The 25,044-nt window shown below is 39.0% G+C and overlaps 4 protein-coding genes and 1 pseudogene across 5 annotated transcripts in view; 3 read left to right on the top strand and 2 right to left on the bottom strand.

Moving 5' to 3' along the window:
- Positions 1-25,044, bottom strand: part of LOC110040903 (uncharacterized) — a 155,730-nt gene that overhangs the window by 85,792 nt on the left and 44,894 nt on the right. The window lies entirely within an intron of this gene.
- On the top strand, positions 1,171-3,430 carry LOC110040901 (uncharacterized). Its single transcript, XM_089290331.1, has 3 exons — positions 1,171-1,548; positions 2,122-2,181; positions 2,800-3,430. Exon 3 carries the CDS (start codon positions 2,800-2,802, stop codon positions 3,163-3,165), a length of 366 nt encoding a protein of 121 aa, XP_089146457.1. The 5' UTR covers positions 1,171-1,548; positions 2,122-2,181; the 3' UTR covers positions 3,166-3,430.
- On the bottom strand, positions 11,315-13,406 carry LOC110063936 (uncharacterized; annotated as a pseudogene). The gene is made up of 5 exons (XR_016207456.1): positions 13,292-13,406; positions 12,980-13,200; positions 12,671-12,767; positions 12,426-12,575; positions 11,315-12,219 (listed from the first exon to the last, which is right to left on the bottom strand). The product of XR_016207456.1 is annotated as an uncharacterized LOC110063936 (transcript).
- Positions 16,468-18,449, top strand: LOC149112449 (uncharacterized). The gene is made up of 2 exons (XM_089290323.1): positions 16,468-16,667; positions 17,139-18,449. The coding sequence occupies exons 1-2, from the start codon at positions 16,614-16,616 to the stop codon at positions 17,958-17,960; spliced, it is 876 nt and encodes a 291-aa protein (XP_089146449.1). The 5' UTR covers positions 16,468-16,613; the 3' UTR covers positions 17,961-18,449.
- Positions 20,612-25,044, top strand: part of LOC110040884 (uncharacterized) — a 44,765-nt gene continuing 40,332 nt past the window's right edge. Inside the window, exons 1-2 of the mRNA XM_089290318.1 lie at positions 20,612-20,902; positions 22,896-22,935. Of these exons, the coding sequence (XP_089146444.1) occupies positions 20,881-20,902; positions 22,896-22,935 (62 nt within the window). The 5' untranslated portion in view covers positions 20,612-20,880. The remainder of the gene's footprint in view (positions 20,903-22,895; positions 22,936-25,044) is intronic.

Below are 25,044 nucleotides of genomic sequence, written 5' to 3'. Positions count from 1 at the left end.
AAAAATTATACTGCGACAACAAAAATGCTTTATTGAAGAAAAACGATCACGGCGAAAACTACATCAGAGCTATTAAGACGCACGTTATTATGATCCCTCGGATGGCCTCTAATATTTGTCAACGTCTTCTCGATAAAGAAATGAAATTCTATCCCAGTTACACGATACAGCACATTAGGCTAAAGGCATATATGCCATAGGCTTTGAACAAACAGACGACCGTGTTTATACATCTAGCTACATCTTTGTGGCGCAGTTCAAGCGACAATGACAAGCGACTACAGGAGCACAGACGGCAGGATTTGGATATCGATGAGTTTGTTAACTGAATCAATTCCTTCTTAATAATGGGCAAAACATACGAATCAAATTGGTAGAAGAGAAGGCTAACGATCATGTGGAAGCAGTAGAAGGAGAATACCTCGACTGTATACATAAAACAATCGGTTATTGGCCAGAATATAACAAAAAGCACGGAAACAAAAGTAACTGAGTCTCACCAAGAACCTACATACCTACATATAAGGTTAGAACTGAGATTTGATATACTCATAACTTCATACAGATGACTTGACTGAATCCGCTGCTTGTGAGGGTTTTGCTGACGAACAGTCACTCCATCGGCAATGATCGATGGTGATAATGATGTTGTTTTTGTTGTCGATCTTTCTCCATACAAACAATGCCGATTCAAATCTCACGTTATGCCAAAACCCAGTCACAATTACTAGAATAACGATTCACTCTTCCCTCGCCTCCAAAAAAGCAGGAACTGCAATCATTTAAACTCACGTCTATTCCTCGTTCGTGTTACCCTGATCCTGATAAAGGTTCCTTCTACTTGTGTGGAAAGGCCGAAACAAACTAACCAAATTCAACACTCTCCAAATACGATAGGCACCGTAACTCCCTCTCCTTCGTATTCACTGATGTAAGTCAAAAATCAAATTGAATCATGTAGAAAAACTGTACATGAGTCGGGTCGTTATATTGTCTTGGACTCAGCGAAGAGATCAATATGCGTAGATAAAAGAATTCTGAGAAATCACACACTGTGACCATTTCCTAGAAAAGAAGACAAGAGCAGGCCATTCTGCCAGAATCCAACAAATATGAGTGCAATGCAAACTAAATAATAGATCGATCAGGTACTATGACCGTAACTGCATTAGAGAAATGACATCATTTCAAAAGTAAGAGCTAAGCCAGCACTTGCGGTTTCGGAGGGAAAGTCCCATCCTTTGGCAGTGATAAAGAATTTCATGAACCTGCAGAAATTATTGCATCATATCAAGAGATGTTTATGAAATTCTTATATCCATTAAAATCAAATATTACAGTTAGGGAAATATCCCTTTGCTGATCGACCAATCAGATTTTCGAATACAACAAAAAGTGTGTTCTTATTGGTCAGAAAGCCGGGATAAACTGAAATAGACGTGACATCATGGAGTCTATTTTAACTCGGGAGCAGAGGCGCTAAATTCAAATCCAAAAACTTGAAACATTCTGTTCACAAGATCGCTGGAACTACGCTTATTAAGAGAGGTGAGTTGGCTTCTTGATTCGATTTTCCGTCCTTATTTTCATTAAACAGTTTATTTCCTAAAACAGGGCGAATTATCTAGCCTACAGTATCCGAAATCCTGGCTAATCGTGTGCCACGAGCGATCTCAGTGTGACAAAAGCCAAACATATTTATAACGTTGTGCATAGATCTGTATAGATACCCGGCAGCCGGGAAGTGTTTTCACAAATTCAGATACCTGGCAGTCTTAAATTCTTATAGAATTTTGACGAAAAGTCTCATTCAATTCTCCTTAGTCTAGTAGATCTTTGTTTAGAAATAGCAAGCGATTTCGTGTACTATTTTGGCTTTGTAGTTGAGGAATTTTTCGAGCTTGACGACACTATAAAATCCCGATGTGTTAGGAAATATTCGTGCTCTGACTCACGGGGTCAACCCTCATAGAATAATATCCACAAAAATTGCAATATGCATAATGTTTGCAAAAACGAATATTTCATCTCAGCCGAAAATATCTATATACATGACTTCTGTGTACTCTGCGAAGTGACTTGTTATGATGTGTAAACCGTATTTTCTCTCTTTACTTATAGCTGAGACACCAAAACCTCTTCCTGATTGCCCATCTAAAGGCTCCAGAAACTCAAGCGAAGGTGTGAACAAAGTTCTTCTCTGCCTTTAAATATTCATGAAATAATCATAAAATATTGAAACTCCGTTCGCCGCATGCCGAGGCTCGACTGTCCAGTACATTATGAAACTGTGAGATGTCTTTATCCCGATACAAAAACTAAATAGTAAGAAAAATTCACGAAAGAAAAATTTAGTTCTATAAGAGCTTTAGGAAACGATTTTGAGCAAAATATTTTGAGCTTTGGTCCTCAAACATGACGCATCCCCGGCTTGCTTGAACTTGCTCAAACGATTCTCAGATGGTCACGACCTGTGCAGAAGTCACGCAGTCTTTTCCTCCCCACGATCGAACGTTGGAAGGAAAGATTGCGTGACGGGCAAGATCAGACGCGCGTATAGTAAAATGTTATCAACTTTCTCATCAGTGAACTGTAATTTTGGAAACTTTATCCGCATAGTTCATCCACACCCCTCCCGTCCGGTCCCTTTAATTCATTACCTAACTAGTACTCTTTTCGCTCTTAATACCGTTTAATGAGTGGAGTAACTACAATAGTCGTGCATGTGTATGCCAAGGGTAAAAAAGAAACAAGAAAAAGACAAATGCAATCAACCAGCAGTTATTCCTTTGTTAACAGATGGCTAACCACATATGCGATAATCTGATACATAAGCAGTGGTCACGTTACACCGACTCCTCTTTGATACCTCATGTTGGGGGTATTTATGTGATTGGAGTAAAGAGGTCGTCTAAAAGAGCCATCATATACCTGTACTTGGGGCAGTCCGTAGATGTCCATGACCGGATTAAGGAGCACAAGTACAGTGACCGAAAGATAGATGGCTTTATCCGACGAAACATCAGAAGGAATGGTGGAAAGGACTTAAGAGTGAAATGGATCCAGGAGGAAAACCATAAGTTTAAGGAAGGAGTGTACATCAAGTGCATGGAGAAAAAGCTTGGTTACAAGCTCAAATACAACATGAAAGGGGGCAACAATTAAGTACATATGCTCCGTGAAAATGTATCCTAAAATTACTACTTACATAATTATGGTAAAATTCACGCATCAATTTTTTTGTTGCTATAATTGTAAGCCTAGTCTAACAGTAGAAAAGCTAGCACATTTGCAATTAAAAATAGAAATTGCTCTGTAATTTATTTTCATTTGGCTAAGTCAGTCAAGACAATGTTATACATTATATAAAAGAGGTCACATGTAAGTAGAGACTGCCTTGTTAAGAATAAACCGTCTGTGAAGCTTTGAATGCTGTCGTTTTTGTAGGTTATCTGTTGAAGCGTTTCTGGCGTGCACTTCGCTCCTACCACGAAAGCTTTGTATAGACTTAGGCGTGTATTGTTAAGGTCTGCTTAGCCTCAGTATTCACGTAGAAACGTTTTCATGAAGCAAATCTGTTAGCCTGCGCACAGGCTTATAGTATGACAGTATGGCCTGCGTATATAGCCTTAATTGACAACGTTCCTTTTCTGTATCTTTGTTAGTTTGTTAGTTTTTTCGCATAACTGCGTTTATGAAAAGGCATCACGGGGGTGGGGTTCGGGGAGCTGTTAAAGACCCAATCAGTTAACGGTTTAGGTCGGGCCGCACATTGCCCGCCTCGAAAATAGCATACATTTTTCAGTTTTCTAGGCCTGAGGTGGGCTACGTGCATTCTTGAACCTCGTCTTTACCCTTATCCCTAATATGAGGGAAAACACAACAATAATTGCAAGAAATTGTGACTTTATTTCAAGATAGCCTTGGATGACACATGTTTGCATCATGAAGACGAAGCATGGCTCTTTGTAAACATTCCAGTGCTATTTTTCTGTGCATGGATAAGCTAACATTTAAGGTGGCCGAACACAGTTTTCGCGCGCGCTTTTGCTGATGCAATTCAGCGTGCGCACAAGGATTGCAAAAAAAACAAACATGCCGTAAATAGAACGATCATTTTATTTACTCAACACCCGCACTATCTGTGCTATTTTTCTCTATAATTTAACGCAGTGTATTGATGGCTTTAGTCATTTATCATAAATATATGTTAGAAAAGGTAAAGATGCAAAGAACTCAGCAATTCTCAGCTTTTTCTTTGTTACCGAAAGAACCCAGTTAAATGCAGCGCATACGTAGTAAGTCAAAAAATTGCGATTGAACGAAAATTTGCACCCTCGGAAATACGCCTATTTCTCGAGAACCACTTATTAGAATTTCACGAAATTTGGCACGAAAATACTTTAGGAAATAAGTAACTGGAGTATTGAAAATAATTGAACTTTAACAAAGGAAACTCTAGATATTCCAGTAAGCCTTCAACAAGGGATAATTAAAGATCTCTCTGTTAAATTATTAGCAAAATGGTCTTATCTTGTGAGAATCGTTACAAGCTTGGTGCATGCAAATTATAAAGAAAATCTAATGACTAGATTTTCTACAAATAAACAAAACCGATTTTAAAGGCCTGTTTATTTTTATACATGTTGCCATGGCAACGGCACATACGTCAGCTTAACCATCAAAAAACCAACGTTTGTGTTGTTAATTTGCTTGCTGCCATTTTTGGCGACCAAGGGATCAAGGGTTTTAGAGAAAAAGGCGAATGAAACATAGGTATCAAAAACTGTGTTCAGCCACCTTAATCAAAGCGAACTTGCTTGAGTATAGTTTCGTTACAAAACTGGTCAAACCACTTACTTAGTCATTGTAATATATATCTTCCCTTTTGTTTTAATTCCATTATCAACACACTCTAAATGACGGACTTTAACTACTTATGTAAGGTTTACTATTCAGAGAAAAAGCGGACTTCAGTTTGTTTGGTACCCTGAGTTTGAAAACTGGCGCAAGAAGCTTGCAAGGTCTCCATGGTTTCCAGTTAAAAACCGATATATTTAGTCCAAGAGGGTATGTTGCATTAATAATTTCGGATGTTGCCATCTTATTCATAAAACGTCGAACAGCTGAAAAAAGAGCTCATCAGAAAAGCAGAGTTGGATTGTCCGTGGGGCAAAAATTTCAAACTTCTAATAAATAATAGGCTTTTTCTATTTTCTCGCAAAACTTAGGAAACCGGGAAAGAAAGTGATTCGTCAAAAGAAAAATTGGTGTCACCGAACGTCCAAGATGGCTAGATCCGAAGATGTTAGTAGCAGTGACTCCTAGCAGACCTACAACTATTGGTGTTCATTTCATATTACTTAGTCGATGCTTCGGCGCGTAAAGTTATAAGTTGCATTTTTTTTTTCGCACGCTGTATCCCTGAAACAGAGTTGGTGACCCCCTCCCCCCACCCATCTTCAGTTAAATTTCTGACACATTTCTGGCAGCCAAATGCATATCTGATGTTTGGAATATCTGACTCGGAAAAAAAAAATCCGGGTTCCAGATGGGATTTGAACCCACGAACCTCCGTGATCTAACCGGAAGCTCTAAAACCACTGCGCTACTCGTATGCGCGATAGCAAGATGGTGCTTCCACTGTAATTAGCAGTAATTAGCCGATCGTTCCCACGTTCGGTTGATATAGTCGTGTGGCTCTTACGACGGCGATTTGCACATCGTAGAAAGTTTCGGAAGTTGTTCAACGATCGAGGAGAAATAATAAGTAAGCTTGTGCACACGACTAACTTTCCCCGCAATCAAAAACAACATTGCAGAAATCGCGTAGATTACCTATAAAAATTTACGATATACCTTCGATAAATCCGCCGAGAAAACTGATGGAAGAGTATTGCTTCCTGGCTCCCATGTTACGGCTTGCGATTTCCTCGGCTTCGATGAATCATTTTTCTGAAACTCTCCACGAGAATCTTCCCGTTGTACGGGCCAAGCAGGTCGATCGATGAAGAAAACCACTTCGTGTAAGAAGGCGACAGAGTTACTCAGCTGGACCTCCTCGCTGATTGGCCAGAAAAATATTTTTCTGGCTAGTCAGAGGGAAGGAATTCGACCACTTCTGGAACTGGTTCGGTAAGAATAAATTCCCAGGGGCTCTTCAGCTCTCGAAGTAAACTTTCGCCCGAAAATATCGCTTCTTCCCGGCTACTAGCCCCTGGCTCTCCGAGGATGGGCAAGAAAACGAGCTCTGTCCAAATAGAATACAGTAACTGCCTCTCATTGCTCTTCACTGATGCAGATAACGAATCAAAGACAAAGAGTGCATGAGTTGTGTCATTACACCGAGTTCGAGTCAGCGAAAGAAATCAACATGCACACATTGACAAATTCTAAGGAATCACACACTGCGACCATTTCTTAGAAAAGGTGACAAGATGAGGGTATTCTACCAGAATCTAACGAGTATAAATGCAATGACTCATTGGTATTTCTTAAACTGTCAATCTTAGATACTCTGACAGAAATATTAGAGAAATTACATCATTCCGAAAGTATGTGCTATGCCAGCACTTGTGGTTTCCTGGGGAAAACTCCCATTCTTTGTGATAGCATACAATACAATAAAATACTCAATGCAATAGAAGTTTATTCTGTAATACACTTAGCTACATGATCACATAAAAGACAGTGTGATACACAAGCTAATTTACGAGTGTTTCGCATAAATCAAAATTAGAAGTGAATAATATAATATATGAAAAAAAAAAAAAATTGACAAATAGAAGTCAGGACAGCTCCCTGTCGGGGTTTATGACATTCAGTCTAAAGTAATTATATCTTGTGATGAAAGAATTTCATAAAAAAAAAATGACCTACCAAAATTGCATCATATAACAACAATAATGCACAAATAATATTTATGAGGGAAAAATCCCTTTACTTTGTTTATAGCCTTTAACTGAAACTCTTAGAGTTAGGGAAATAACCCTTTGCTGATCAGTAAATCAGATTTTAGATTTTAGATTTTTACAAAGTGTTTTCTCATTGGTCAGAAAGCTGGGATAACCTCAAATAGACGTGACGTCATGCAGTCTTTATAACTAGGGAGCTAAAAGCGCGAAATTCAAATTAGCGAGAATCTATTTACGAAGAACAGTGCTTTGAGAGGGGTGAGTTATAGTTTCTTGAATCGAGTTTATACTTCGCATATCTGCAACAACAACAACAACAAGCTTTATTTTTTCCTTGTTATCACATATATATTTTTCAGTAGCACACCTTATTTCTACGGATAATTCTAAATTATAATCTGGCAGTTGTCAAGGCCGATATCAACAATCGCGTGTCACGGACTATCCAACTAGTGCAGTCAAACATGTTATAAATCTGGTCATGAATCTTGCGGATGAACATCGGACAGCAACCTTAAAGACAGCTGAGCCCTTGGTAAAATATTTTCACAGTTGTAATCCGTAAATTCAAAACGAAAAAGATCTTTCATTCAAGTTGAAATATCAATGTGTTCATGTCAAAGCCGGTGACCTCTATTTTGTAAAATTACACTTCTCAGACTGTCAGTTTGCGAGCGACTTAATTATGCAAACCGTATATTTCTCGCTTTCTAGTAATCAAGACAACCTTTACTTGTTTCCCTTGTGACGCCAGAAACTTTAAGCAGAGGTGACAACAAATTTGTTGTTTGATATTCTTGATCACGTTAACAGCGAAGCAGTGGCTAATAATTCGAGCATTATCAAGGTGTAGAATATATTTTGATCCCAATGCAAAACTGAGATAGTGCCAGGGAATAAAACTAGTTGTACAAATGGTTTCACGAACATTTCGGCGTAATCATTGAAAAGTAGCCTAATATTTTGTATGGTCGACGTGGCATTTACTTTTCTTTAGAGAACTTTCTAAAACCTTCGAGAGCAGTCTTGGAGACGATACCAAAGCGCGTGAAGTTCACATGCTGTAACATAACTTTTCTTTACTTTGTTCGTTAGTTTACGCCCCCCCTCCTCACGAAAACAAAGGCTCCCCGGAGGTAACGTTAAATTTTTTTACCTTCCTATTGAACCCTGAAGGTAACGGTCTCCCTGAAAGTAACGGCCTACCCGAAAGTGACGGCTCTTTGAAGAAGTCACTAAAAGAGAAGGTCTCTAATGAAGCGCAATACGGATGGAACAGCCTGACCCTAGGACTGAACAACTTGAAGAGTTATTTGTAATTTTATTTCGAACTTAACTGAATTTTTCTTGAAACTCTGATTTATGAACTGTATTCAGTTGTGTAGCAGCAGAGTCAAATGATATACATATGATATACGCGATATCATGCTACCATTACACTCTCGCCTTACAGTACTAACGTTTAGGCCTCTTCTGTTTATCCAGTCAGCTTTGTTTATGTGGGAAGTTAGGAACATACATAAACGGGACTTTTAATTTCTTGTGTTACACGTCCGCTTTGTCTGAAACGACTACCACCGTCAGAAACGGTTTTTTAACTATCCGAAATTAACGGCTACCCGCAAGTAACGGCTACCCGAAAGTAGCGGCCCCTTTTGCCTGCTAAATCCGAAAGTAACGGGTGCCGTTACTTTCGGAATTCTATGATAGTTGTAACCAGTTGTATGGGTGCCTATTATATATTATACCTATGGTAGAATTCAATAAGAGAGATTAATTTTAAAACTGTATCTTTCTTTAGCTAGACGGCCAGTGAGATTTGTAACAAATTAATACACGAGCCCTGGATGTTCTACGCCGATGCCTCTAAAATACCCCATGTCGGGGTGATCTACGTGATTGGAATAAAGCGGCCAAGATTACGAGCAATACAATATTTGTATCTCGGGCAGTCTAATGACGTCCATAAACAATTACAGGGCCATAAGTATGGTCCTCAAGACATCGACGATTTTATCAGGCGAAATTACAAAAGAAATGGTGGGAAGAATCTACGAGTAAAATGGACCAACGAACCAAGGCATAAGTCGAAGGAGCGGGGATACATAAGGTGCATGGAAAATGTTCTCGGCTATGAGCTGGAGTATAACAAGAACGGTCGAAACAACTAAGTACACCGTGAAAATTGTCCACTCTAAAGGTCACAACACTTCTTTGTTATCATTGTAAGCCCAGTCTAAGTCTGAAAAAAACTAGAACACTGGAAGTTTAAGTAGCAATTGCTCTGTAATTTATTTTCATTTGGTGACGTCCGTGATGATAATGTTGTACCTTATAAAAGAAGTTGCATGTAAGAGGAAACTACGATGTTAAGAATAAACCATCTTTGAAGGTAGTCCTGTCTTTTTTCAGGGTAATCCATGGCAACGTTTCTAGTTTGTACCTAGTCGGCAGCAAGCAAAGCTTGGTATCGATTTAGGTGTGTATTTGGGGGGACTATAAGTAGCCTCACGTAGAAACGTTTTTTGGGAAGAAAAATGAGCAACCATGATCCGTAAGCCTCTGCACAGGGTAAAAGTGTGGCCCGCGGGGGGGGGGGTGCATTTATGAAGCGACATCACGGGGGTGGGGTTAGGGGGGCTGTTAAAGACCGAATCAAATAAAAGTTTAGGTTGGCTACATAAGGGTTCGTGCAAACACTACTATAGTATAATGTTTCATGGGTCTTTTCTCCTGGGTTTCTCAGTCTGATTTTTGTCGGAGGCGCGGTTGCCACGGATCGAGCAGTCGGGGTTCGAGCCCAGGCCGAGGCCCCTGTGTTGTGACGTTAGCAAGACACTATGCTGTCACACTGCCTCTCTCAGTTCCAGGTGTTTAACTGGGTAATATCTTCCAATCGCAATTCTCCTTAATGATTCCTAGTGACCTAATGTAATGTTAGCTGTGAGAATCTGCTAGTACACACAAAAAAATGTCTTTTTGAAATGACTTTCTTTGCTTGAAAGATCGCTGATACTGATGACAAATAACTCATTCCTGGAAGTTAAACGAGTAGGATATAAACGAACACCCTCAGACTCCAAACGTTCACGTTTGGTTCAGCACAGAGGTACTTTCCTTTTCTTCCAAAGAACTCCTTCCTGGTTATGGATGTTTTGTTTACCAGCTTTATGGGTCCGGTAGTTTGCTATAGTTGTTTTGTGCTTTCTTATAACTAAACAACGTAATCATATAATCATAAATGTATAAATCATAATCGTAATCATATATGCTGTCGGTTTTTTTCCTATTTCGCATATATCCTCTATTTTAAAGGCAACGATTTAAGGTAGATTGTGTAATAAGGGCAGATGGGCTAATGGTAATGTTTATCCGCTCGCGGGCAGGGGGCAGGTGCGAGGGTGTGGGGGCGGAGGGCAGGTGGCAGGGGGCGGGTATCGTTATCTCCGTTTCGCCGCACAATGCGCGTTTCAAAAATCTCATTAACTTTTAAGTTTTCTCGGCCTGAGGTGGGCAACGTGCATTCTTGAACCTCGTCCTTACCCTTATCGCTAATATGAAGGAAAACACAACAATAATTGCGGGAAATTGTGACCTTATTTCAAGAAAGCCTTAAATGACATATGTTTGCGTCATAAAGACGAAGCATGGCTCTTTGTTAAGTCTTGTAAATGTTCCAGTGCTATTTTTCTGTACATGGATAAGCTAACATAAAATTAAAGTGAGCTTGGGTGAGTGTACTTTCGTTACAAAACTAGTCAAACTACTTACTTGGTTCTTGTTATATACATCTTCTAATTCCCTTGTGTTTTAATTCTGTTATGAACACACTCTAAATGACGGACTTTGACTACTTTTGTACGGTTTATTATTTAGGGAAAAAGCGAACTTGAGTTTTTCTGGTACCCTGAGTTTAAAAAACTGGCGAAAGAATCTTGAAAGGTCTCCAGGATTTCTGGTTTAAAACCGATTTATTTAGTCCAAGTGGGTACGTTGCATTAATAATTTCAGATATGTTTCCATCCTATTGATAGAGTTAATCCTTAAAGAGGCATTTAAAGCGTCAAACAGCTAAAAGTAGAGTTCCTAGAGCAGAATTAGATTGTGCTTGGGGCAAAAATTTCAAACTTCTAATAAATATGTAGGCTTTTTCTATTTTCTCTCAAAACGTAGGAAACCGGTGCTGAAAGTGATCCGTCAAAAGAAAAACTAGGGTCACCGAACGTCCAAGATGGCTAAATCCAGGCGAAGATGAGAAGTGGCTACTGCCCTGAGACCTGTCACTACTGATTGGTGTTCATTTTATATTACTTAGTCGGTGCTTCGACGCGCAAAGTTATAAGTTGCAAATATTCCCACACGTTGTATCTCTGAAATGAAGTTGGTCACCCTCACCCCCCCCCCCCCCCGCATCGTTTCTTGAACTCCTGACGAAAGTAACTCATTATCTGAATTATTATAGGTTTCAACAAAATCTGTGTATTAGAAGATGTTCCTGCAAAAATTCTTGAAGACAGCAAGTGACTCAACAATCTTATAAAATTGCGCTGCCCCCGCCTAAAAAACCTTATAATTTGTTCCACAAACCTATTTAACTATTTAAGTATTTAATAATCTAGCGTTTATATTTCAACTTAATTTTGGCAACACTTCATGGCGACGTTTTGAATAAAACTAACACAATAATCATGCGATTGGCATCGAATAAACAACTCTCTGAACTGGTCCACTTAGTACTCTGGTTGCAGTTTATTCACAAAGTTCCTAGCGAACAAAGACTTTCCAGAAATCACCAGTCACGGTGGACACTCCAGAATAGTAGTGGTCATCGCATCTCAAACCTCCATAGGCTGGTCGCAGAAGCCAACAACAATATCTATTATTATTATAAAAAAAGCGGGGTAAATGTACAATCTATCGTCATCTCTTAGCCTACCCCATTCGCCACGCCCGTTTCTCCATTGATCGCAAGCTCCCGCTAATCTGGAGTTGTCGTTTTCCATTCTAACAAACGAGCCACAAGCGTCGGGATTGACATCCGTCTGACCGCTGAAGTACTGGACTACAGCTTCACCGGTGCTGTTAGTGACGGTTGTCACGTGGAACGTCCGTCCCTGTTGTTTACTGCAGTGGAATCTCAGCTGAATGAAAGACAAGTGAGTCCACAGCTCCTTCATGGCACTCTTCTTCAGAAACGTCTTGTTGTTATGATAACTGCCGACTCCTCTGTAGGACGCCTCTTCTGACAATTGCGGTGGAGAGGATGAGCTGTCAAAAACATAGTTAGAGACAAGAAGCCAGCCTCCTGAAATCAGGTAAATTTGTGATCGTTAATTGAAAAGAACAAAACCAGGTGAGAACCTTACAATAAAGCATTAATTACGAAACGAAAACTTTCAAAGAGAAGGAAAATAAAGTAAGAAATGTTTCAACCGCACGTGTTCCAAATAAATGAGAGTTTGCGTAATCTTAATGTGTAAGAATATTTCTTGTTCGCCATTCTCAGCTTACCTCCGTCAGTTGTCATGTCACAGAAGACCTTTAAAGGGTTTCCACTCTTCTCAGGGTCGATCCAGTACTCCCCGTCTCCTTTAGAGTCTCCTGAGTCCCGGATGTCCTTACAGGAATGACCAGGATGATGCGAGTACCAACCTTTTATTTCTATAAAAGAAGAAAGAAAATAGACCAGGATACATTTTGCAATCAGATTCACTCTGCGTTATATAATCGTCAAAACACAAATAAATATTCACGACTCACGTTTTTCACATTTTTTCCCCTATATCCCGGATGACACTGTCCACTCTTCACTGTTTGGTCATTCCGCTGACGAGAAACATCGATGCAGGAGGCCTAAGTTGGGTTAAGAAAAATGCTGTTCAGCGTCAACTTTATCATTTATCAATACTCTAAGGAAATATCAGCTTTTGATCGCTCTTGCTAACTGTACGAACCGGCTGACAATCATATTTTTCTTTAACAACCTCGCGTTAACCCTTTTCCTGCTCCGAGTAAAGGTAGCTAAACTGAGATAAGTAATGTATATACGGAAGGTTTCAACTGACCTGAACTGAACCAAAGTATGTGGATCCTTTCTTCCATTTAAAATCTCCTGGCTTCATCTGTCGGGTTTTGTTGTTTAGCTCACAAATGCGTTGCCCTGCATTGCTGCCGTCTGGAAGGACATTAAACGACTTACAACTGCTATTTCCAATGCATTTAAGGTGGCATGCAAACTCGTCAAGGACTGTAGCCGTGGACATGACGTGACGAACTAAGGCATGGTCTAACAGAGGAAAGAAAATAAAAGTTTTCCTGACGCAAACAGACTGAAGAGAGGGAAAGTGCGACGTTTAAGTTTACCTGTGCCTACTTACCAACTTCCGTTTCAAAAGCGCTTCCGCAAAAGTCTGTGTTTGCCACCACAAATAAGATTATCAGGGAAATGGTTAGAATCACAATGGCCAACCGAATCAGCCACGCGCCAGCCATGGAGTTCTTATGTGTTGTTAAAATGTCAGAGTATGGAATTAAAACCTTTTTCAGAACCGGAGGTGCAACGCACCCAAAGCTCACAGCTGCTTTATCTATTCGTTTGATCTAGAACAGACAGACTTATATGCCAAGTGATGCTTATATTTAATTAACAGTTAAAACACTGGGTTATATAACTCAGTTAACGCAAGCTTTCATTCATGTCGGCAAACAGTTCTTTTCTTTTATTGTCAGAAAACTAAATTAAACGTGCCGACGTTTACGCATTGCTACTGGCTCCCTTCAGAGTTCAAACAAACTAGCAGCTGGTGTTTTTAAAAACCCAGACAGTTTTTTGAGCCTTGAAGAAGGCGGTAATGCCAAAACTGTCGACATTTTTGTCTGACAATACTTACAACACTACGAAAAATTCTTTATTTTTTTCTATATCAAGGGGCTACGGAGTATTGCTGTTAAATCATTGTTTTCATTTATTCCGCTCTTGTTTGGAGTTTCCAATATAAAAGAGCTCCTAACTGATGGTGCAGTAAAGGACTTATGGCTGATGTTATGTTTATTCACCTGCAGGCAGTGGGTGTTTGTGAACTCCTGTTTCTGTGTGGTGCGCGTTACAAAAGGCTCGTAAAATTTTCAGTTTGAATCCTAGAGTTACTCCAGATCTGAGATGGGGAACATTTATCCCTGAGCCTTGTCACATATAAGCGCAAGAGTGTAAAGTTTACGAAGTCGTGATCATTCATAATTCATTGTGTTTATAACTCAAGCTGGAGTAATTAATATTAGGATTAATGTCTGCTTTATTTTACATTTTGTAGACTCGAACGTCAAAGAAGCTCGTTTAAGAAGAACATCATAAAGAACATCAAAGAAGCTCCTTTAAGCTCGCCGCTAGCGGCATCTATTTCTTGTATGACTATTTCGCGTGAAGAGTTTGTTAAGAAAAATGATTTTAAAGGAATAAATAACGCCTTCCAGCAAGCTTAAAGTCCCAATTCTCAGCAATGATTCCTAGTCATTTACCGTAATGTTAGCTATGAGAATTTGTTGGTACATCAAAAAATATCCTTTGATGGGAAATCACCGAGTCCTGGAAGTTAAATGGTTAGGATGTAAACGAAAACCTTGAGCCTCTTTAATAACCAGGTTTTATAGTCGAAGCTTGGTTCAGTATGGAGGTAATAAAAACCTTCCTGTTTATGGACACTTAGTTAACCAGCTTAATACACATCCGGTAGTTTATTATTTAGGAAGCAATTCAAGATAGATGGCCTAATTAGGACCGATCAATGATGATAATGTTAATTCGTCTGCGGGCAGGGGAGTGGGGTTGGGGGGTGTTTTGCGCTGTGCCCGCGTCGAAAATCTCGTACATTTTCTAGTTTTAATTCCAGAGTTATCTAGACCTGAGATGGGCCACATGTAGCCCTGTACTTCTTCATATATAAACCAGCAAGTGTGTTAAGTTTATCAAGTCGTAATCATTCATAATTCGTTGTGTTTATAACTAAAGCTGGAGTTATTAATATCTGCTTTATTTTACATTTTGTAAACCTAAACATCAAAGAACTCGTTATTTATTAATTATTTAGTCAAAACTATGACCGGACGTTACTTATTTACCGCTGGCTTGTGAGGGGCAGCTGGGGCCAGAGCAAAATTATAACTGAGGCAATATCCATGGTTAAATTCTCATCCTAGGAATTTAGTAGTGTTTTACTTTCCCTCTTCGAAAAGAAAAAAATAAGAAAAACGAAAACAATGACTGAAGCAAGTGCCCAGTTTGTCTCATACTGGCTACCGCCCTGAAGTATCCTTCAGCGGTGACCACAGGTTAACTTCTACAACATGAAAATTAAGAAACCATCTTGTTATATATTCCTTGAGATTCTGCGGGGTGTTCTGCGTGCTCACGTGCTCTTTCCTTTCCCGCGCGAATTTAGCATGAACGAGTAGTAATCTACATTTCAACCCAGCAAATAAAATAAAATAGAATAAATTATAATAAATAACCTTTAGATTTTACCTTTGGCAGTGTTTATAGCACAAAGGCTAGTGGGACCGAGCAAACAACCGAAACAAATAATTTCATTTCATTTCATTAATTTCATTTCATTTCAGTAATTTCATTACCGAGCTTAAAATTCACCATCTTTATTAACTTATCAAATAATTAAAATTGAACATAACAAACTTCAACAAACTTCTATTTCAAACCAGGAAAGCATGGTTCCATGGGGTAAAACAATGTTTTTCACGAATGTATTGCTTGCAATGCCTTTGTCGTACTACCAAAAATCTATCAAGAAATTACATGTAGACGCCTGATTAAATTGGTTCCTTGACGTTAGCGAACATAAACCTCAGCTACATCCTGTAGGTATTAAAAAAAATGTTTTTGTCATCAATCTTTGTGTCGCTGCTCACTCGTAGCTACCATACATAGTATTCTGACAATAAAACCGCTAAAATTACAAGAAAATTGCCACCTTAAATGGCTTTGCGATGTTCGTTCATATTCCATAAACACGCAAAAGAACGACGGCGGATATTCAATCATCTTGACCTTATGCGTGCTTGGTAAACCATGATATAATTTGGTCAAACCACGTATCTACGTAACAAGCCTGTGATTTGGTACTGACCATAGGGAACGAGGGTTCTGGTAGCGACATGGCATGCGACAGGAGTGGAAGCAGTTTCCCCATTGGTCGGGACCTTCAACTTGATAGAAAGCTAATTTGATTGGCGATATAGCGATCAGTACATGTAACGGGAGGTAAACCAAAACACGAAAATCTCCGACATGCGTGACAGCCTGAGGCCACAGGTCTGGGAGGAATACTTGATGTACTAAAAAGGAAGTAAGGAATCGTACTTTTTTTCGATTCATTTTACAATGGGATTCCCACTAGGCTTTGAAGCATTGTACCCAGTTAGAGCGGCCCCTAGCGCGCAGGTACGTCTGAAAACAAGCGCTCTTATCTTAACTTGATGAAATTGTTCCGGATCGATTGTTGTCTTAGACAGAAATGGAAGTCTGTTAAAGTGTCCCCTTGCTGGTAGCAATGTAGTAAAGCTATTTTTCCTGCTTTCTTGCTTCGATTTTAACTTTCCTGTCATTGGCAATGTGTGGCGTGTATGTAGCTTTTTACCAGCATTTTAATCATCTTCTTTCTTACCCAGGGCGGAAGCAAATGCTCCATCATGATCAGCCTTAAATTAACATATCTAGCAGCAGTGATATCACTTGTTCCAATAGTAAGTAACAAGGTCGTATATTCATCTTTGTTGATATGGCTATTTGCCTCTAACAAGACTGTCGCAGTTCACGATTCATACGCCAACGACGCAAGATATGATACAAAAGGAACTGCATGCTCGATGTAAAAATTAACAACAACAAATTAACTGCAGCACAACTGTATTTACACAAGGCTGCATTCTTCCATTCGTAAGCAATGTTTTCATACATTTACATATATCTTTCGAGAATTCTCCCAACACCCCAAGAGTTTAGATGAGGCTATGTAAAAATGGAATAAGTACTCTACTGCTTTTATAAAATATTCCTCAAGAATACGCGCGAATCTAAAACGGCACTACGGTGTTTATATACTCCCATCTAAACATAACTATCGACCAATGAGAGCGCACATAGTGTCTCAGTTATATTATAATTGAGAAATCGAATCATTACGGTAATCATTGTTGAATTTGTTTTGTCGTCAGGACGGCCAAATATGTGATAAGCTATCAAAGAACCCCTGGCTGCCATATGACGTGTCTTCAGTCGACAAGGTACCTGGCATTTATGTTATCGGTGAAAAGCGAGGAAGTGAAACGAAATACATTTATGCAGGTCGATCTAACGACGTGAGGAGAAGACTACAAGAGCATAAAAGTCAAAAGCAACAGGATATCGACAAGAGGGTAGCAGGCAAATTTAAAAAGCATAGAGAAACAGACCTCAGGATAAAATTTGTTCTCGAACAACGACAGAAATCGAAAGAAGGAGAGTATATGCAATGTCTGACAAAGAAGATTGGATACCGCCCTGTGCTGAATAAGCGCGAGGGAGATGGCTGTGCGTCCTGTACAGGGGGCCAAAAGAAAAGCAACGCTAAAAGTTCTGAGAAGCATCCTTCAAGCAGGTCGTCTCCTAGGTCACACGCCAGGCCTAAAGTGGCATCGCCTGGCAGATCATCTAGTAGCTCTAAAATATCATCAAAACCTTCTTCTGGATCATATAGCGGCTCTAAAATATCACCAGGACCCTCTTTTAAATCATCCGGTAGACCCAAAGCATCAACAGGGCCCTCTTTTAGATCATCTGGCACCCCCAAAGTGTCATCTGGAAAGTCCTCTTTTAAATCATCTGGCAGCCCCAAAGTTTTATCTGGAAGGTCCTCTTTTAGATCACCTGGCAGCTCCAAAGTGTCATCAGGAAGGTCCTCTTTTAGATCATCTGGCAGCCCCAAAGTGTCATCTGGAAGGTCCTCTTTTAGATCACCAGGCAGGAGCTCGTTTAGATCATCGTCTCGGCGAAAATAAGAGGATGGGAAAGGCAGAGGTTGCGCGCAGTTGACTGATCTGTTCGCCTCTTTAGTGGGCCCATTATGATCACTGTATAGGAGAATCTCTTTTTACAATATTTGTCCAATTAGAATTAGAATAAGCGATACAGTTTCTGATGGAGCACAAAAACATTAGTTCTGAATATTGAAACGACACAGCATGATTAACTTTCCTAAGGAATTTGAACCCGATGCATTGAATACTTTTTGGGCGACGCGGCCGGGTTTAAATACTGAAAATTTTTTGTACTTGAAGAATGCATGAGCTCATTAGCGCTTTGGCCATCCAGAAATTTTGAAGTTTTTGTGAGCCAAATTCTCCTCAGTTATTACAACCAAAAATCCTAACATTTCACCAATTACTAAGTTTCACAAGCTCTTTAAATGTTTGAAGTTAATTCGTGTCTAGGGCGCGTGTGTAGTTTACGCAGGTATTTGTATCAACAATATATGTTATAGACATTTATTTTGGTTCAGCTTATCACTGATTGTAGTTCTATCGAACTCCTTCTTTGAGAAGTCATTTGCAAGAGCAGTTCTTTTCTGATACTGGCTTACCTTCAATATTGCCCTTATTTAATTTGTCACTGATCTTCATTTGCGGTTTATTCATAACATGTGTCGTTACAGTGGTTAGTTATACAGGCAATTATCCCTAAGACGGACACCTTGGAGCCCAGCACCAACTTTATATATATCTGTGTTAGAAATTTAGAGAGGTGTCTGCCTTACAGAAATCCAGTCGAGGTAACCTGACGCCAGCTTTCCTGAAATAGTAAAGCACAAGGTACATACAGCAGATAATCATCATTAAAAGGTAGGTAAAGTCTGCATACGAGCCAAGTGGCCCATCAGGCCGGAGCATATCCCCGTTTGTGGAGTGCTAATCAATCACAGGGTTACCCCCCCTCCCAGCATTAAATTCGCCGATACCCATTTATATATACACCTGAAGGAAGAGAGGCACTGTGAGAGTAAAGCGTCTTGCCCAATAACACAACACAATGTCCCTGGCTAGGGCTCCAACCTGGACCGCTCGATCCGGAGTAGGGCGCGCTAACCATGAGGTCACTGCGCCTCCCATAGACTGGTTGTATACTCGCTGTTTATTACAAGCTGAGCTGCAAAATGGAACAAGCCTTATAGCTATCCCTATTTGTTCAAGCAGTATTTTGAACTAAATTACTGGTTATTATTTCGGTATCATGCGTATTTTGCTGCTGCTTCTCCAAATCTCTAAAGAACGTTTTTTCTGCCTCATTTTTTTTTTAAATTAACTAACACCCAGAGAAATTCACATTCTTTTTCTTTCCAACTCTCCTTTCCTTTCCTTCTCTTTTGGAACGCCGATGAAAGGGGAAAGGGGTGAGGAGGTCAGGGGGAGGGGGGTGCGATTAGACCAGGATCAAATTGCGGTCTCGTTCTAGTATGAGATTATTTGATTTTTATCTAACTTAACTATAACCGAAATTGCTTTAAACGGGCAGGTATAGCCTGAATAGCACTCCAGTTAGCCTAAATAATGCTCAGGCTAACCTGAATAAGCATTTTTACGGCTAACTTTTAACAATGTGACTTATAACCTGTAACACGCGTTTTGAACCTGACGGGCTCGGGACAGTTCTGGGGCCGAGCATCTTCCCATGGTCTTCCTTGTACGGACGCCTCTGCGCTCGGTCCGTACTGTCAACATCTCGGACTAGTGATATATTCTTCTACTTAAATAAATAATAAATAGATAAGGATCTTAATTGACTAATGGAGACAAACAATGAAACAAACAATATAAATGGACAAAAAAGGTTACAAATCCCAACTGGCAAGAGGCAGATCAGTTGGCTATTTGCAAGTGTGGCCGGGGTCGGGAACAACACCTGTCATCAGCTAGTGGTCACAATGGGACAAAAATCCACGATCTCCGATCTCACGTCTGGCGCCCTCACCACTCGGCCACGCTGCCTCCGAATAATGGTAATACAGCCCCGTGCTTGGCTAATAAGATATACATCGATGGTTACTTTTTTTTTTAATATCGCTATTTGACCTATTCTGTGGGGCTCCCACTATTTTATGAGGGTCGTAAAGGGGTATTCTCGTGATGCGTGATTAGCTGATTTTATTTTCCGTGAAAGGTAAATAATTTAGGAAATTATTCTTCGTGACTAGTGACCTGAAGGTTTTGCGTGACCCGTGAAGAACCTGAATTATTAACCGATATTCTTGATTTTGCCGCTCTATTCTAGGTGATTTTGAGACGCGAGTCCTCCAGCTCCGAATGGTTAGAGTTGTACTGTCTATCGAGAGTGACCTGGTAGGTATGCGATTTGTAATATGGAGCCTTGACTTAGCCATTCGCTATTTTTCTTTCTTCAAACACTATTTCTAGTGTGTATTAACAGGTCATTTAAAAGATTATCTTACTGGCTTATTTTCGTGATTCGGGAAAACGAAATTTTTATATCCGTGATCCTCTATTTTTCCGTTCGTGAATCGTGCCAGAGACCTCCTTGTACGACCCTCTTTTATCTATCCGTGAATTTGAAACTGTGCCAAATCCATGATTGTTACACCACATAGAGTCCGACGAACGTTCTTTTCTTGCCACTGACCATTCTCATTCCCAGTGCTACTCGTTTTAACTTTGCAACCTTCGGTATTCCTACTACTCGATACTACATTCCTATTCGGTTTGCGACGTAGTGCTGGCTAAGTAAGCTGAACCTGGGGGAATCCCTGAGTCAGTTATTTCGGTTTGAAGCTTTGCAGCAAACCAACAGACTTGCACAAGTGAGGAATGGACATGAAGGTTAGACTCGGTGCTCGGTGATTCTGAGATTAAACCCCTTCACTTAAATTATCGTTGTCTTGATTCCGAAGAAGATCTGAAGAGAATCATTATGTCTGGTTCATCTAAAAGAGGTAAGAAGAACAAACCGCTGCATTTTTTAGCTGAATATTCAAGCTTAAGTAGCTCTTGCTTCCTGGCCCACATTAAATAATTATGTCTTTTTAGATATTTTGGTGTGTAGTATCGCTGTTTATTATATAGACACGAGTGTTTCACTGGAAAATACACCACTCGTAAAATTTATACGAAACTTAACATCCAGAGTGGCGTATGTATTTTCCATATCCTCACTAGTGAAGATATCGATGATTTCACTGATATCAAGTTTGTCTCTTAAATTGTTCTTTAATTCGTTAGTGTATGATCGTAACATCTTCGGGTCTTCCTTCAAAGTCTTCGGTAATCTTCGGCAATCTTCGGCAATCTTTGGAAATTTTCGGGAAATGTTCGACAACGTTCGTGTGACCTTCGGACAATTTTTGGAGAATCTTTGGAAATCTTCAGAAAGTGGTTGGAAATCTGCGGAAAATCGTCAAAAACGCCATCATCAGTATGTCTATATAATAAAAAGAACATTACATGTTTAGCTCGAAGATATGAATTTTATGTTCTTGTGGCAAGAACAACATCTCACTCATTCGCTGGGCTCACTCGTGCAATATTGTTCTTGCCATGAGAACATAAAATTCATATCTTCTGGCCACTGTGTTATATCCTCTATATATTTTTACGAGTTGTGCCGTATTTTGACTTGCCCTAACAATGAGTAAAAGTATAAAGCGATACTACACACCAAAACATTTCATAAGAGATTTATTATCCAACTGCTGTAGTCAATAAATTTATCAAGGAAAGAGGGAGAGTGTGACAGTTTTGTGTGCGCAGGCCAACCTGTACAGCAAACAGGTTTTCTACTGAACAAATAACTGAACAATATCGCTGTATATTTGTACTGGTATTTGGACGGTGTTCGCTGCAGTTGGATAATAGAGCTTAATAAGGTTGAGTTTACCAGGAAATTGACTCATTACTTATTAGTTAAGCTAACATTAGATTTTGATTTCTAAAGAGCTATGCTCTTATCATTTTTTTAAAAAAATTTTTTGTAACATTTTATTGATACTTAAAGCACAATTACAAGAGCGATATAAACAATATTACATAATTAATTACACTTATGCTGCCCCTGTTACAATTAATTACTAACACTAATGACAAAATAATTTACAAACTTACATGTACAAACACTTATTATTGACACTAATTACAAATTTACATTACATTACATTCACAGTCAGTTAGATCTAATTAAGGGTGTGGTTAATAATATAAACCCATATAATAATATGTACAGATACTTACATATCTGTATATACAACTGCATATGTAACTATATACCTGATACTTAGCTATTGAGAAAAGAAAAGTTAGGATAACATGTTTTGCCATTTTTTTTATAATGAATAGCTTTCCTGGGGGTTTTCCCCTCGGGGTTGACCCCCTGGGATTTGTGAAGTTTTCAGCATCAAACAAAAACCTACTGAATCACTCCATGGGTTTTAGAGCATAAAATTCACACTGGTCAATTTCCCTTGCCAAGAGGCTAAGCTGTTGACAGAACCCCTTCATTTACAATAATAACAGACAAATTTATCAGTTTTTCTAACTCTCTTCTTCTTTGAAACTCATACCACGTCCCAGGCTTTGTACAACGGCAGGATGAACAACAAACATGCAACAAACTTTGAAGACCTCTATGAAATGTCATGTAAATGGCCGCAAGGTTGCTCATCTACATTTTCATCCAGGATGTTGAAAGTGACATACCACTGACCACTCTCAAACAAATCCCATAGGTGCATCCCAGTGGTCTGGCACATTTGTTTCAAAAACCAAACAATGTCTTCATCCTATGGGACAATTTTTGTTTAAAAAATGCACCATTCCTTGCATATTCCTAGGGTTTCTCTTCTTACTTAGTGGTCTTCAAAGTTTGTAGATCTCTAGTAGGAAGATTCATTGTTATTGAGACTTTTCTTACTTATAAAAATTATTTTATTCCAGGAAAGAAGGGTAAAAACCCAAAAGGACTTCCATCACCTTGGTAAGTTACATATTGTAATGTTTGTGAAGAGATAATTGAACTTTAAATGTAGCATCTACAGTTATGTAGTACTACATTTACACCAGCACTAAAACACCTTTTTAACTCATGAATTGCATATACTAAGCAAGTTACGAGTGATGGATCAGATTATGCAAATTAGGGTCAGTCTATCATCACTGGTTAAACTTTCCATCGCAATACACCGATTCCAGAAAAAACTGGAAGTTGCACACAAGCAAGGCTTAATAGCCCTCGAGCTTTCAAAATGGCGGATGAAATGCTGGGGAAGAACGAAAAAATTCGAATGTATGTAGGTTAGAGCTACATGTCTGGAGCAAATTTATGTGGTAAAGAAAAGGAAAAGAGTTGGACACAAGTGTTGTGTGGCTGCAAACTCTAATAATCTAAGCAAAAACCGACCTGATTTATCATTTCCATGACTGAGTTTCCTTTGGACAAGTTAGCCAGATAAACAAAGAAGAAAAAAGTGGGAAATACATATGCAAAGGGGAGATGTCTATTTTAGCTCGGTAGGAAATAATTTTTGTTGTTCCGAGCACTTCTTGCCAAGTGATTTTAAACTGAGTACACTTTTTGAAACTGGAAGTCGTACCCTCGGCTTTCCCTTGGGCAAAAGTTGATGAGGAATCTCTGTGTAGAGCAAAATATGTGATGCATCTGAGTCTGGCATATGAATACCCATCAGCTTCAATCAACTTAGGAATTAATCAGTTTTCATGCCTCTGAGGTAAACAAAAAACGTTTCCCAAAAACAATGTTGAATGTGGAAGAACATTATTTAGTGATTTAAATACAGCCATTGATGAATTTTGAATATTTTTTACTTGCTTAATATTTCAGCAAGATCTAGCTTTTAGGTTTAATGTTTAAGAACTAGCAGTGTCAGATAAATTATTGCATGGGCCAATTTCCTGTACTTGATGTTGGGGAGCCAGGCCATTAATTATTTACCTGAAGTTTTTTTAGGCTGAATTTGAAAACATAAGGTGCAGAATAGACTGCAGAGAGACAAAAGGTCAGACACCCAAGACCTGGACACCCAAAAGTGAGCTTTACTCTGAATTAAAGTCTGACAACACATTTTAAGGCCTTGTAGGAATTTTCCTTATTGTCGTAGATTTGATAGACAGCTTGTACTGGCAAGCAGGAAGGTTATAATCTTCATCCCTTCTATGCAACCAAGTAAATCAGAACTGACTATAATTTTAATACCAATTTTCTAAGGAAGACTGTTTTCCAATGAACCAGAACTGCAAATGTAAGAATACAAGCTTAAATGGCTATTAAGAGAATAAATGGATGGCATATATTTGAGGGTGTAACTCCACTAAGGTTGTGTAGAGTTGTTAATCAACCCTGGATAGTGAGCTATTTGCTTGTAAACTGGCAGAAAAAAAAGTTATCTGATGTTTATTTGTCATTTGGTAGTGACTTTAAACAGAGTACATGATATTGTTCATCAGTGGTAATTAAATATTTGTTGATATCCTCCGTACTGAAATTGTGCATTATGTGGCTTCATGTTCTATTTTCTGGCACAGGGTGTAACATAGAAGGACACATGGTAGAGCTGGTGTATAATTTTGACCTCATTGAGAATTTCCTACATAATTTGTATGATCTTATAGATTCCCAATTGTTTTGAACTATTTTGAAATATTCATTCAAATATTCATTACCATAGAAAAACTGGAGGTAGCTGAATTCTCTCATATTAGATGCTGGACAAACTTTTTGGACCTTTGATATACATTATTTATTCTGGCTTTAGCAATAATCACATCGTGTAAGGCCATCTCTAAGCATTAGGTAAGCCAATTCATATATAATATATTTTATCATAAATTGTTCAATATTCTTTAGCATCTCCTTCCACCATTCTATGTCCAAGGCAATTTGCTCATTAAAAATTTGCAGTTACTTCCAGTTTATAGCCAGGAAATTCCAAAGTCTGTCCACAACAAAGAGTAGTTGTTGTACATGGTACATCATAAACTGAAGTTCGTATGACTCTTGTTTACTTTTAAACCAGTGTCAAACATTTTGCATATTGATTTTATAAGGCAATCTTTCATGGTCTCACTA

The sequence above is a fragment of the Orbicella faveolata genome, unplaced genomic scaffold, assembly GCF_042242905.1.
Source record: "Orbicella faveolata isolate gen_17 unplaced genomic scaffold, um_ofav_v1 contig_2, whole genome shotgun sequence".
Lineage (NCBI taxonomy): Eukaryota > Metazoa > Cnidaria > Anthozoa > Scleractinia > Merulinidae > Orbicella > Orbicella faveolata.
Note: the sequence above shows the minus strand (reverse complement) of the source record. Positions and strands in the feature narration are given on the sequence as shown.